General features: G+C 41.4%; 2 protein-coding genes and 1 long non-coding RNA gene across 14 annotated transcripts; 1 reads left to right on the top strand and 2 right to left on the bottom strand.

Annotated features, from left to right (window-relative positions):
• The first annotated feature begins 873 nt into the window (after positions 1-873).
• Positions 874-13,931, top strand: LOC120812058 (uncharacterized). 12 transcript variants are annotated; one of them, XM_078095787.1, is made up of 9 exons: positions 874-984; positions 1,646-1,778; positions 2,426-3,053; positions 4,095-4,124; positions 4,255-4,394; positions 4,700-4,852; positions 5,045-5,137; positions 5,237-5,485; positions 13,399-13,931. In XM_078095787.1, exons 4-9 carry the CDS (start codon positions 4,112-4,114, stop codon positions 13,534-13,536), a joined length of 786 nt encoding a protein of 261 aa, XP_077951913.1. In that variant the 5' UTR covers positions 874-984; positions 1,646-1,778; positions 2,426-3,053; positions 4,095-4,111; the 3' UTR covers positions 13,537-13,931. The 12 variants fall into 12 exon arrangements, with proteins under 12 accessions (XP_077951913.1, XP_077951911.1, XP_077951917.1 ...); XM_078095785.1 differs by having other exon boundaries at positions 4,095-4,133; XM_078095791.1 differs by having other exon boundaries at positions 4,095-4,133; positions 4,251-4,394.
• On the bottom strand, positions 6,717-7,976 carry LOC144389989 (uncharacterized). Its single transcript, XR_013454035.1, has 2 exons — positions 7,008-7,976; positions 6,717-6,811 (listed from the first exon to the last, which is right to left on the bottom strand). It is a non-coding gene; the product is annotated as an uncharacterized LOC144389989 (long non-coding RNA).
• Positions 9,185-11,420, bottom strand: LOC120812055 (uncharacterized). The gene is made up of 3 exons (XM_078095773.1): positions 11,125-11,420; positions 9,592-10,632; positions 9,185-9,291 (listed from the first exon to the last, which is right to left on the bottom strand). The coding sequence occupies exons 1-2, from the start codon at positions 11,309-11,311 to the stop codon at positions 9,599-9,601; spliced, it is 1,221 nt and encodes a 406-aa protein (XP_077951899.1). The 5' UTR covers positions 11,312-11,420; the 3' UTR covers positions 9,185-9,291; positions 9,592-9,598.
• Positions 13,932-15,210: the final 1,279 nt, after the last annotated feature.

The following is a 15,210-nucleotide window of genomic DNA, read 5'->3' as shown; positions in this document are numbered from 1 at the left end:
ATGACATACGGGAGGGGTAAAAGCAGCACCTTGGGACAGTCCACAATCAAGTCCACGTGACCTGTGTTGTTTTGCTCAAGTCCATCCCTCCATCATTGTTTCGTGGTGGCGTTTTAGACCCATTCAGTTGGCCATAATGTAAAAACATGGGAGAGGAAACTCTGTGCTGTTTGTATTACATGGCTCCCATTACATAAAAAGGTGGTTGAACCTGGAAAGGGTTTTACCAGAAGATTCTAGCTGCTCAAACCTATTAGTGTGCTAGAAGAGGTCTGCACATGTTGTTGTATGTGACCTGGCAGTGCATGTGTGCTCATTGCACAAGTATGAATTTGTCTCCTGTCGTCTTTCATAATTGCTGACACCTTTTGAACGTCAAGGATGGTGGGGATATTTTTCTTTTTTTTTGTGTGTTCAGTTACCAAATACTGGTAGATGTACAATTATTTCCGAATCACTGTCTGTAAACTTGTATTTTCAAGAAGCTGTTTATTAATAAAATCTTCATTAGGATGTTTTGCCTGTTTTCGGCAACACTTCAATAAATGTGTGTTTACACAGAATGGTGTCTGTCAAGTTCTTGTCCGAATGTCAGTGTTTTCCACTTTTATAGTACTTTTAATAACATTTCCACGGCATATATCCCTTACCTTTTGGCTTGACATTTCCCAAACAAGTAAATTAATGAAAAGGCTTTTTTTTTTTTTTACTCACGGCCTCATGTTGCATCGTTCATTCCAGTAAGTTTACACAATCGGTCGGATTAGAATTCACAAAGGCAAGCCGATGTTAGGGTTAATCAGTTGACGTCTCCCAACAGGAGGGGGGCAATGTCGCACTTCACGTGGCATGACATCTACCCCTCGAAAACCAGAGAAGAAGACCGTTGCTATGCAACGGGGCTGCAAGCGATACACAGGCTGCCTCTCGCGTTGTAGTTTATCTCCTTTTTCTAAAGGTCATTATTCAGCAATCCAGGGAACGGTAAATTTGTTGATGTGTGGACGTTTATTCAAAATGAGGTTTTATGACAATGTTGGACATCAGGACCATAAAACAAGAAGTGTGAATACATGGTCAACGTATAAATTCTGTATTTAACTTCAGTTACCCGTTTCTACTGCGTGTCCTAACCGGCGCTACGGGAGCTAATGCTAACGTTAATTTTAGGCTCGTGTTTTTGCGGTAAACTTACCGTTAACCACGTCGGTTTTAGCTGCTGTTAGCTTAACGTTACTGTAACGTATAACTTCCGGGAAATGACGTTGATAACATGTTCGGCTTTTTACTACCGTTACCTTGCAGTCTTACATCTCATTCACCTAAACGCTCTTAAATTGATGTCTGGTTCATTTTAAAACCTAGTTTTCAATTCGGATTTTATCTTATTGCTCACGATGAGGAAATGAATCTATGGAGATGTTATCTTTTTTTTAAATGTAGCTCCCATGGTCTTTAACTTCGTATTCCTCTCAAACGTATTGAAACAGCAACTTTAGATCCCCGAGAAGAACCACTATTCCATCCTTAAGTTAATATTCTGGTTGCGAGCTGCCACTTTATTTCAGATTATGTCTCATGGATGTCCTCTCGGATGAAGCTCCTATCTGCTAATTGGACAATGTTGCAATGTTTTATATTGCAGCCATGCCTCTTCCAGACACAATGTTCTGTGCCCAGCAAATCGACATCGCCCAAGAGCTGCCAGACATCCTGAAAAACTTCACCAAGGCAGCCGTCCGTACGCAGCCCGAGGACCTGCTGCTGTGGTCTGCGGCGTAAGATTCAATCTCTTGTCAGTGGTTGTTTGGATACAGGAAGGGATACATGTGATTACGTTCAATACGTTCGGTCTTGATCTCTCAAGCAACACCATGACTTCCTGCATGCAGAGGAAGTAGCCTCTGTTGTAGCCATTTTTGCATTGACCGAGCTTTAAGTGGGGGGGGGCACATTTTCTACCCCTAAGGAAAGTCATTTCAGCTGTTCTTTTATTTGCCAATGTAGCTTCAGTGTTTACAGCAAAAGGACAGTACACGAGCCATCTGGTGAACCAAAAACAAATCACATTCTCCTGGGTTGCAAGAAGTTTATACGCCATTAAAATAACACCAGGCTCTGTAGCTTTTCAAAGACGATGAAAGTCATGCTGCCTCTAAACTCATTGCGAGAGCTAGTTTTTGAATAATTTAAACTTTGAGATAAAATTATCCAGTGAGCCCTTCGGCACAATTGGAAGATCAGTAAACTTCCTTCTAAACTGCAACACATGATGGTTTTTCAACTGATTAACCCTCATGACAATTTATTCTAATGTCAATCCATGCATCATTTGACTGCATCACTTATTGCCTTGAAAAGCATAAAGCCAAGCACCGTGTTTTCAATAGTACAAATGTGCGCGTGTGTGTGTGTCCACTCGCAGATACTTTACTGCGCTATCTAAAGGAGAGCGTCTGCCTGTGAAGGATCGGCTGGAGCTGAATGTCACACATAAGACGGACAGCGCGATGACTCCTGGTCTGCTAAAGACTCTCCATAAACAGGTGCTGTCCTTACAAATGGACCACACCTCAAATAACCAATCACATCAAACCTATGCAATGATGTCCCCCTCATGTGACTCATTAAAGTTTAGTGTTATTGTAAAAGTACATTTCAAAAGGTTTGCTCACGTCATGCCCACAAATCAACAATGAATTCCAAACAATATTGTTTGCACTGTAAACCCGGATTTTGTTTCTAATTAAGCTTACGAGTGATCATTACTTATTCTTTTATGTTTAGTAAAAACCTGCTATCATTACTAAACAACATTAGTTGTTTGTACTAATTAGCTGACAAATTCATTGCACTAATCATTTTTAGCACAGATAACTCGGTATGTTTACTTTTGGAAGAAAGGGGAGGGGCTAATTCAAAAAGCTGCCTGGTCACGTGACCAGACCAACGTCTAACGTGCGTCCAAGGGGCTCTTCACCTGGCGGGACGAGCACAGGCATCGGCAGCAGACGGAATCCAAGAAAGCAACCTTACCACCTCGAAGTGGAATGGTTAGTATGTAAAATAACTATTGTAGCCTAGTTATCTTTGTCGGAATGTTTAATACCCAAAAGCTTGCAGATAATTTGACGCAGCTTTTATTTCCGTCTAATGTTGTTGTTTGAACCTGTGCATGGTGTAAATACATGCTTATTGCTAAAACTAGCTAGCTAGCTACTCAAAAAGTGTTAGCTGAACTTAAAGTTAACTTAGTGTTAACAGTGTGAAGACGGCTCACATACCGTTAGTTTGTTCGACTGTATCACTTATTCAACCGCCATTTTACGCAATAGAAAAACGATTCAACCGCTGTCGGGGCAAATTACATCTGCTGTGGAGGTGTTTAGCTACACCCGAGCTACTTGCAGCCATTGATTCACTGGCCGCTCTCTTTTCCCCCCTCACTCTCTACACACTGGCTGCGTATCGTGTCTGTTTATAGTTAAACGGTTAGAGCTTACACACTGCCTGCCAGAAACAGGACCGACGGCTATTTCACGCCACACGCAAGCATTGGAAGCGTTTCCAGGCTACATTTTATATGAAAAGATATATTAGTATATTTCATTTAATAAATGGCATGTTGATGTTCGAAGTCTCGAGTTTATGACATAAATGCAGATATACAAATGTAATTTAAAAAACAAAAAGATGATCGATTTTAGATGTACAGAATGCAATATACTGTAGTGTATTTACCGTCAATACTTGTCTTTGTCTTTGCTGTAATCAAATCAGTATATATTTATGTGTAACATGAAGTATACTGCTTGAGTGCAGTAAATCAATGGGAACCATGCATGTGTCCAGACAAGGCTAGCAGCAGCAGCGCCACGTCAGACACTTTTCTGGTGTGAAAAGACAGAAAAATCCACGCGGCTGACATGCAACAGAAATGCCACCGCGGCAGTGTGTAACCGGCCTCACACACGCTTGTTTACATGCCGGTTTTCTCTGTAACACAGGTGTTGTTTCGGTTTTATTACCTTATTGTATTTAACAGTGACATTGTTGTGCTGAGTTGTTGACCTAAACGTTTTCTTGTTTTACAGATTCTTGTGGTGTGAGGATGCTGTGGAAGTGTAAGTACGGTGAGTTTATCTGTGTGAAAAGGGGTTACCTTTTAAAACATCGGTTAAAACACGGAAACTATCGTAGAACTGTCCCATTTCCCTGCTTACACCAACAATGTGTGTGCATTTGATCAGGCAGCCCTGGAGGCCTGTAAAGACTTGGTTGATGAAATGCAGAAAAGAACACCAAACGGACCTCTTGTGAAACAGAAGATGGATCAGACGTTTGCTCTGAGAAGAAAAGAGGTGGTGGAGTCGGAACCTGCCATAAGCACGATGGTGAGACGCTGGCCTGCCCTTTTCACTGAAGATCAAGAATGTTTAAGAAAGAGAACATAACAAATAATTATCTTTCTATTATATAATGTGTCTAGATGTATATTTCCCTTGTCCTCTTTAAAGGAAACATTGGTATTTTTAATTTGGGGCATGATGTTTTTAATTTAAACATCAACATTTCAAATTGTATAAAAAGGACATTCATGGATGTTTTTCAGGACAGCACTACTTCGCAGATGGCTTAGCTGCCTTGTATAGTTCAGTTGATCTAAATTCAGATTTTTATTGTTCTTTGTATTTTTCAGGTCTTCATGGAGTTCAGCAGGATTGTGGGCAAGAACCTCAAGACGGAATTCTATGAGAGCATCGACCGGCACAGTCCTCGTCTCCTCGAGTTATTTGGATCCAAGAGAGGGAATGTTGGACAGTTGTTGACACATATTTTACAACAGACCAATGTAAGTCCACACACATTATGTACTTGGCATGGTTTTTCTTAGGTTAGGTATAAACATCATATCACAATGCTACTCTATTAGTTGCATAATTCTATCCAAACATTGCTCGACCTGTTTAAGCTTTCTTAGAGATCATTATTTATTTTTGATTTTAGCTATCTAACTTGTGGTACTGTGTTTAATTCCCAAAAGACTACAGAGCCAACTGCGATCCGGACACAGGTGCTCAGAGGGCTTCCTATCATCCTTGGGGACAACCCCACAGACTTCTTCAAAGCAGGCTTTGTAAGTAAGCTCTTGCTTTCTTATCATTTTTAATGAAAGTTTTTTTTCAAATGACAAATATAATGTAATGAGTGGGCTCTTCTGTTTTTATTTATTTAGGAATCTGACGATGACGATTCTTTTCGTGACCCAGACATTGGGATACTTCTTATTGAGCGTGAAGGTGCTGTGCTCACATCTTCCCAGCATCTCAGTCCAGCCTCGTTGGAAATCATCATTGAGGGAGAAGTCGTGATGGACAACATTCAAGATCTGCCAAAAGCAATGTGCATTCTGTTTGGACTCATGTATGCACTCCATCTTAACTACCCCAAGACTATGAAGCTCACATTTCAGTTCATCCAACAGGTATTGCTCTTGTTAGGCCACACTGGCCTAAAGCCAAAGCTACAGACTTTGAAAAATCAGCTCGCAATGTAAAGAGATGTCAAGTCTACTTTAAGAAACTGTTGACTATACCTGTGGGGTAAAGCTTTTTATTTTCTGTAAAACAGGTGGACAAACAGACGCATAAAACGCAGACACACACTGGTCTGTAAGTGTTGGTTATACACACAGACAAGCGAAGCCAGATCTCTTGGCCTCAGATGATGCTGTGAGCTCATAATTGTCACTCTTGTGAAACGCCGAGCTGTTGCACTGATGGACTGGTTTCTCTGCCCCGACAAAAACAAGCAGGGTAACATGATTCAGGTTTCCAACTTCTACATCAGGAAGTGAGGGAGGAAGAGACGCCAAGCAGTGGAGGACAGGAAGGGAGCGATAGAGACAACAAGCTGAATGTTCTATTGATAAACGAGATAGCGGATGCTCCTTCATGCACAGCTGTTGTTTTATTACCCTAGAAAATTAATTGTTAGCGTCGTACACAGTGGATTATTATTGGTCATTGTCCTGCACAAAAAGGCTGCTATCCTCAGTCAGGTTGGTATTTTCTTAATGAGCAGCAAGAGAGGCACAGAGCTGCTTTCCCCAAATTGTCAGGTGGAGTGTGTGTGTTTTTTTTTATTGCCTGTTCCCTTCAGTCGGGGTTAGCCAAGTTAATTTTTCACACACACAACCCGCATCAGCTGGCGGCCTCTCTGCGGGCGGATGCAACACAGTGAAATGTGCAATTTTCTGTTGACTTTTTTTGGCATTCGACACTTCATTTTTATGATTTGTTTCCAGCAGTATTGCCCTATAACGTAACATTGTTGCTTCTTTTATTACATTTGTAAACATATTTAACAATTTTTAACGTACAATAGGATGACTTTTCATGAGTTTTCCTATAAGTCCTATTCACCCACAGCTTCTAATTGCATTTCACTTTTTGTTGTTGTTGAAAAGAATCAATATCCTATGTCAAAATACGTCATGTAGCAGTATCAATTGTGGTAATACTACCACTGGAGGTACTAGTCATTATAGTAAGAGGCTCTAGTTTTTGAAAGAGCAATACAGATTTTTTTTAAAACCGCTTAATTCTGGCCTTCATGGTTGAGGCACAGATAATCAGAGGGTTTTTCTTTAATTATGAATTGGAGACTGAATGTTTGTCCTTCGAGAGAGAGAGAGAGGGGAAGGGACAGAAAGATTTTTGTATTTTTTAAATTTTTTATTTATTTATCTAACAAACAAACAAACAACATTATATGGAGGGGGCTCCACTGATCGTCCAACGCTGTTCACCTGTGTGAGTGGGGGGGGAGGGATGAGAGGGTGAAGCAGCTCAAAACGGAAATAGAAAGAAGAGAAAACTACAGCTTAGAAGAACAATACAACGGTTTAACATTTACTGGAATGCTTAAACAGCATTCAAACAAATATGAAATCGTTTGAGAAGCCACACAAAACCCAAAGAATGTGACTATTTTGTGACACCTACCTTATCCTTAAAGTGAGGAAAGCAACACGCGCCATGTGGTCGTTTCTGCTGTCTCTTGGGATAGCTGGTTTCCTCAATCCTTTAATAACGGGCAATGTTACTGAGTCATCCCACTTTGGCACAGATTTCTTTGGAATAGTTGTCTGCTGTTGGCTACCTGTGCCTTTCTTCTGTGGAATTGGTGGAATCGGTGGTAAAACACTCGTTTGTGGTGCTGCTTGTACACGCGTAGTTGGGCGTCTAGAAGGGGGATTGACAGCTGGATCTTTAGGTGCTGATGTTTGGGGAATTGTCGGTAGACGTTTTTCTGGTGTCTTCTTGGCGTCATGAATGGTTCCTTTACTTTGCTTTTGACTTGTGGCTGGTAACAAACATGGTAGTCTTGTCTTGGGTATTATTTTTCTTTCTTCCTTTGGTCTTTCTGTTCTTGCTGGCGTTGGTTCACTGCGTTCTTTAGGTTTTTGGGGTGACACGCTGCTGGCATTTTCTGGCTTCCGCCTCGTGCCAATTGGTAGATTTTTCTTGGATTTCGGGGGATTGACAACTGGATCTTTAGGTGCTGACGTTTGGGGAATTGTCGGTAGACGATTTTCTGGTGTCTTCTTGGCGTCATCAATGGTTCCTTTACTTTGCTTTTGACTTGTAGCTGGTAACATGGTAGTTTTGTCTTGGGGATTATTCTGCTTTCTTTCTTTGGTCTTTGGCTTCTTGCTGGTCTTGGTTCACTGCGTTCTTTAGGTTTTTGTGGTAACACACTGCTGGCATTTTGTGGCTTCCCCCTCGTGCCGATTGGTAGATTCTTCCTGGATTTCGGGGGCACATCTGCTGGAACTTTAGGTGATAACTTTCGGGATGTTTTCTGCGTGTGTGTTTCCGGTGTCTTGTCGGCAACAGCAGGGGTAAAAGGTACAGGCTTCTTATCTTTAACCCCAGTTGATGGTGCATGTTCACTGATTGCAGATTCCAAATCTGGGAAGAGAAAAACATTTCAGAAAAATAAAATTAGTACACAAGATTTAGCAATAACAATTTTCCAGCTACAAGGCCTTAACTACATGTTAGTACTTAGATACCGAGTGTTACACACACACACACACACACACTGCAACAGGCTCCGTTCAGGTGTGTTTTATTCTGCAATAACAGTCAGCAACAATCAGAATCAGAACGACTGTCTGTACTTGCCGACGCGGAGTCACTTGCTCTAAGCAAGTGTTACAGCGCCCGTCAGGTCTACTAAACCCGCTACCGCCACCTGCTGGCGGAAACGAGTGCTGCCCCACTGCCACTGCAGGGGGAAGGAGGCAGGCTCAAAAAGTCACACGAAGGATTTCTTCACACAATAATCAAAACAAACACAATGACAGGGGAATGGCACTAAACAATACAATTCAAAGAAACAATGGAAGTCCTTAAAAATGTCCAGGGTGCCACACCAGCACCATCGGAGCAATTAAGAATAGCATCATATTTTTAAGAATGCCCTTTCAACCAAGGTTTATTTTCATTTTTATCTTCCTCAGTTTCTGAAATTTTGTAACAAAACAAATGATTACCTAAACATCATCTTTTATATATTTAAACAATATCTTACCACGTGTCTCTTGGTATTGAAAGCACATTTCCACTGGATTGTGGACTCCGGATTATGGACTGGGTTCTATTGGTTGGAGCCCTTTTTTCTTCTTCTTCTCAAACTGATGATTATAAAAGTAATATTTTCTTGAGAAAACAGTTGTAAACATGTGGTTAATGTTGTGACATGAAACTACGTTATTATGTTCAGACAACAGAACTACCTGATTGGGTTCAGGAAAACATTATGGTTTGGGTTAACATAATGAAATAACGTCCTAGCCATATATCTTGAAATATGCATAAATATGCAGTCAAAGGTTTGGACACACTCACTGAATTACAACGCGGGTCGATGTGGGGAGGGAGTAAGAAAGGGAGAGGGAGCGATGTCCTTTCACGAGTCGGTTCGTCTACTGCACGGCTGCGTCAGGTGGCTCCACTGGTCGTCCAACGCTGTTCACCTGTGTGGAGGGAAGGGGAAGGGAAGGGGGAGGGGAGGGGAAAGGGAAGGGGAGGTGGAGGGGGGGGTGGGAAGGTGGATGGGGAAGGGATAAAGGAGAAGGGGGGGGGGGGGGGGGGGAGGTGGATGGGGAAGGGAAGGGGGGGGGGGGTAAGAAAGAGAGAGGGAGCGACGTCCTTTCAGGTGTCGGTTCGTCTACTGCACGGCTGCGTCAGGTGGCTCCACTGGTCGTCCAACGCTGTTCACCTGTGTGAGAAAAAGACAATCTCAGAAACTGAAAAACTAATCTGTGATATTGGAAAAAGTCCAAAAGCTGAATTTTATTTTTGTAGTTAAAGAGTAACAGTTGTAATAGCTGAAGATTTGAAGGAGGCGAAGCAGCTCAAAATATGCACGGAAATAGAAAGAAGAGAAAAATTCCGCTTAGAAGAACAATACAACGGTTTAACGTTTACTGGAATGCTTAAACGGCATTCAAACAAATATGAAATGGTCGAGAAGCCACACAAAACCCAGAGAATGTGACTACTATTTTGTGACACCTACCTTATCCTTAAGGTGAGTAACGAAACACTGTGTGTGTGATTCTTGCCCTGTGGATTATTTGCACCAACTGAGGGTGTTGGTGAACCAATTGAGGGCATTGGTGGTCGTTTCTGCTGTCTCTTGGAATAGCTGGTTTCCTCAATCCTTTAATAACGGGCAATGTTACTGAGTCATCCCACTTTGGCACAGATTTCTTTGGAATAGTTGTCTGCTGTTGGCTACCTGTGCCTTTCTTCTGTGGAATTGGTGGAATCGGTGGTAAAACACTTGTTTGTGGTGTTGCTTGTACACGCGTAGTTGGGCGTCTAGAAGGGGGATTGACAGCTGGATCTTTAGGTGCTGACTTTTGGGGAATTGTCGGTAGACGTTTTTCTGGTGTCTTCTTGGCGTCATGAATGGTTCCTTTACTTTGCTTTTGACTTGTGGCTGGTAACAAACATGGTAGTCTTGTCTTGGGTATTATTTTTCTTTCTTCCTTTGGTCTTTCTGTTCTTGCTGGCGTTGGTTCACTGCGTTCTTTAGGTTTTTGGGGTGACACGCTGCTGGCATTTTCTGGCTTCCCCCTCGTGCCGATTGGTAGATTTTTCTTGGATTTCGGGGGATTGACAGCTGGATCTTTAGGTGCTGACGTTTGGGGAATTGTCGGTAGACGCTTTTCTGGTGTCTTCTTGGCGTCATGAATGGTTCCTTTACCTTGCTTTTGATTTGCAGCTGGTGGTAACCATGATGGTCTTGTCTTGGGGATTATTTTTCTTTCTTCCTTTGGTCTTTCTGTTCTTGCTGGCGTTGGTTCACTGCGTTCTTTAGGTTTTTGTGGTGACACGCTGCTGGCATTTTGTGGCTTCCCCCTCGTGTCGATTGGTAGATTCTTCCTGGATTTCGGGGGCACATCTGCTGGAGCTTTAGGTGATAACTTTCGTGGTGTTGTTTTCTGTGTGTGTGTTTCCGGTGTCTTGTCGGCAACAGCAGGGGTAAAAGGTACAGGCTTCTTTTCTTTAACCCCAGTTGATGGTGCATGTTCATTGATTGCAGATTCCAAATCTGGGAAGAGAAAAACATTTTAGAAAAATAAAATTAGTACACAAGATTTAGCAATAACAATTTTCCAGCTCCAAGCCCTTAACTACAACATTACAGGTCATTTAGCAGACACTTTTATCCAAAGCGACTTACATTACACTTTAAAACAATGGCTTTTTCACATTTTTGCCCGGAGAGTAATTTGGGGTTAGGTGTCTTGCTCAGGGACACTTCATCATGGAACATGGGGCAGCCTGGACTCAAACTACTGACCTTGTGCTTCCCAGCACACCTTCTCTAACCCCTGCACCACGACGACCCTTACTACATGTTAGTACTTAGATACCAAGCACGATCGGAGCAATTAAGAATAGCATCACATTTTTAAGAATGACCTTTAAACCAAGGTTTATTTTCACTTTATGTTCCTCACTTTCTGAAATTTTCACATTCTATAAACAAAACATATGATTACCCAAACATCATGTTTTATATATTTAGACAGTATCTTACCACAAGCCTCTTGGAATCGAAAGCACATTTCCACTGGATTGCTTTCAGTTTTAGAGCCTCTTGTTTGGTTGAGCTCTGACGTATACTCCACTAAAAAGTCTGGCATGTCGGCAGGATGTGCAGAGATTGTAGCTCTGGCCATACACTCGACCAAGCTTTTCAGTCCTTTCGGCGGCTGGCGGGCCATCTTTGAGTCTTTGAGAATCCCTCTGCAATGTAAAGTTGATATGTTCACGCTGAGTGGGGATCCAAAATGAGCTCTGATAATCTATCCTTCCACATTCTACATTCTATATGGAGAATTCTCTATGATGTCATAGAATGTTCTACATTCTGCTCCGTGTTCTATTGGTTGGAGCCCCTTTTTCTTCTTCTTCTCAAACTGATGATTATAAAAGTAATATTTTCTTGAGAAAACAGTTGTAAACATGTGGTTAATGTTGTGAAATGAAACTACGTTATTATGTTCAGTAAAAAGCTGTGGGTTAAAAGCGTCAGCTATTAACCCACAGCTTTTTACCCTGTAACGTAATGAATTAAATGGGAACATTTGTCCAAAACTTTGACTGGTATTGTATAAATATACTGTTTATGTAGAATCTACTCTTGCTACTACGGTGACCACTGCTACATTTCTTTTGTATGATTGTTACTATTAGTACACTGTAAAATCCAATTAGTAAACCTTACTTAAAAAAAGCATGCAACCCAATTGCCTTAAAAAAAGCAAGTAAAGGAACTTTTTACATTCAAGTAAAGTTAATAATGTATTATATGTTGTACTAACGAGCTTATTTAGTGTAGTATAGTTACACTTTAGTTGAAGTAACTAAGAAATACTCAGTTTTCATTACTTCAAATGACCATTTCAAACAACTTAATTATTTCAAGTGAAGTATACTTTGTGTGCATTACAAACAGCACAGTTATTTAAGTTGGGCTAACTAATGTTACATGTTCTGCAACTAGAAATATATCAGTATTATCTACTTGAACAGAAAAGTAATTTACTTGATTAAACCATGCAAACCGATTGCCTTAAAGCAACCAAGTTCACGTTACTCGTAAACTTAAGTGCTTCAAACATCCTATACAATAATGAAAAACAGGTAATTTTCTCTTGATATTAAATCCCAATTAAAGTTATACATAATAAATCCAAGTAGAAACAACGTTCAATTATATGATATGGAAGTAAGAAAAAATAAAAGCATAACAACCAGCATTGGTTCTTTTTAAATTGAATGCAACAACAAACCAGTTTTAGTTACAGTAATTGTAGTATTAAACTACGGAAATTATCTATCGTTTATTTAGGTATTGATGACATCATCGGCCAATTTGCAATTGCTATAAAATATACAACTTTGTCCCTGATGTGGCATGATCAAGTTGTCGCTTTATTGAAACAAGGGGTGTTGCAGCTTCCCCCTATGATTTATATGTCTCTGCCAGTTTCCAAAACTTGTACCTTCTGCTTTCTCTGACAATTTATGTCAGCAGCTTTGCATTGGTCTCTACGGGCCGAGAGAAGGACTTTGTCTCGCTCTCTGTGTTCAGCGGCCCAGCGTTCTGCTCCAAGTTCTATTGGTTGTAGCTGGGGCTGTGCGGTAGACTGTTTCAACCGGTACGCTGGTATAGGATTTGCTTGGGTTAAGCCGGTACAAATGGCATTGCTCTTCAGCAGGCAGCATGGTTTATTTTTACACCTCATCACCAGGCGCAAAGCGGTCGGAGCTACTTATCTTATGTGTATTGAGATTGAGTTATGGTTATACATGTATAACAACAATGACAAAGCGCAACACACGCTCTTTAACTGGGTGAAGTACCACGACACGGCAGCTTGTGACACATAAACAACTGCAACTGTAATACCAAACTCTGTTGAAATTGAAAGTGATCAAATCTGTTGATTTGGTTTTGCTAATTTTGTTTTATAGTAATCAGTGTCACCACTACCAGTATTAGTGGTATTTGTAATACCACTTTTAGGACTAGGAGTCATTTTAGTGTTAATAGCAGTAGAAATAAAAGTAGTGCTAGTGTTAGTATTTAGTATATTGAAAAATGCCAAAGTATGTTTGAAAAGGTTATGAAATGTTGAAAAAGACACAATATAGTAAAAACCCTCACAACCAACTAGCAGAAGCATGAGGCAATGCATTCTGCAGCATCATCTCAGTGCGTTTCACTACTGGAGATTTAGGCAATTGGTTGTGTTATGCAGTGAAAATGTATTTCCTAGATGTCTGACATCCCGCTTTGTTTCAGGGAGCTCCAATGCGGGATGATAAAACCGCTGGACTTCATCCATTTGGAGGATACGAACCCAACTGCTTCTTATCTTTCAAACTTTTCCACAAAAAACCCCATCAAGAGCTGATTCAGAATGATGAAGGACAGAAATGACCAAATGCATTTATCTATTCAGGCCCAATTATCTTCTTCATGGAATCATGATCTCACAATCCCCAAATACACGAGTGAGAACATAGATGATATATTCACTTTGTAATTCTACAGAGAAGTCACAGGGGTTTTCCCCCGATGTCAACACTTTTCTGGGACTTTCAGTATCCTCCGTTTAATTTCTCGGCCTCACCCAAAGACGTTTTGTGTGCGTTTGTGTGTGTGTGTGTGTGTGTGTGTGTGCATTGTAAGGGGGGTTCTTTTCTTAATAGTATGTATTTGAGTCTATGTAAACTTTTGAGTGTATTTATTAGTAATACTACTTTCCTGATCAGGAGTACCAGCGTTTGTTGAATATGTTAACAATAAATTACGTTGCTTTGTCCAGCCTGTAATTAAGAGTTGTTCTTGCACACATGAAAACAAATTACAAAAATAACCTAATTAGGGGTCGTTGCTGACTGATTAAAATGTGTACATGACCCCTTGTGGAATATTACATTTCCTCAACCTTTCTCCGCCCTTGATTACACGCATAAGTGTTGTCTCATAGCTTATGAAACACACAGTGTTGACACTCCTGGCGCCCTTAACTGATTTGACAATATGAAGTATTTCTAATCAAGCTACTGCTAATCACCACATTAGGCCTTTGCCATAAAGTGGAAGTCATTTTCTGGCTAATCTTAGTTACAAGCAGCCTGTTCAAAAACACTCAACACTATTTTGGACAAACGTTCACTTTAGCACCACGCGCCTACTGAAACTCAAACAGTTGAGCACTTGTGTCAAGACTCATAGGAGATCTTTGTGTGCTGCTTCAGGTATGTCCGAGAAGAGGCCGTGGTGTGTTGGTGTGTTTTGGCCGCTCGGGGTTTTTGGGAGTGTAAATAAAACGACTGAATGGGGGAAAGACAGCGGGAGCTCGCCAAAAAACCTTCCCTATCAGGATTGAAGTAATTGAAAATTGTATTTATGATTAAAAAACAACTGTTGAATAAAAAAGCTTTCGCAGGAGTATAATGGTGGAAAGGAAACATTGCAATGCTAAATGAAGCTTAGGCGTAAATTCAGTCAGGAAGACTGGACAGGCTGTGCCGTTCCCTGATGGCCTCCTCTCTCCCTGGTGGCCTCCTCTCTCCCTGGGGGCGCACGGCCAGCTGATTAGGGGCGGGGTCGGGTAGTATCAGACGTGGGTGTCGTTACCGTAAACCAATCGCATTGGGGCAGGCAAACGTTAAAAACTGTTCTCCTCTCTTGTGCTGTCAGTTGTCATTTCAGCACGCTCCAAAGGTGACCCGCCACCACCCCTGACACCTCCAATCTACAGCAGAACCTGGCATAGCAGGAGAGTTATGCAACTTGGGCTCTACCACCACCACCGGTGTCTGGACTCCCAAGGGGGGGGTATGGCTCGTCTCGGCTCGAGTTCCCGGCCCCGGGTCTATCCTGCGGCAGGATGGAGTCCAAGCCCCAAACAACTTGCAATATCATATTATACCTGTTATAATAAAGCATTGTTCAAATTTCAACAAGTCCCTCCAGATTGAATTATATATGTGAGAGGTGGGACCTTAGGGCCTGGGAGCCTCAGCATAGAGCGGGAGGCTTAAACTCAAGGAGAGCCTCTCCATATAAAGGAGATCCCGTGAGAGTTGAGCAACTCACGTTTGT

Source organism: Gasterosteus aculeatus, chromosome 21 (genome assembly GCF_964276395.1).
Source record: "Gasterosteus aculeatus chromosome 21, fGasAcu3.hap1.1, whole genome shotgun sequence".
In the NCBI taxonomy this organism is placed as follows: Eukaryota; Metazoa; Chordata; class Actinopteri; order Perciformes; family Gasterosteidae; genus Gasterosteus; species Gasterosteus aculeatus.
Note: the sequence above shows the minus strand (reverse complement) of the source record. Positions and strands in the feature narration are given on the sequence as shown.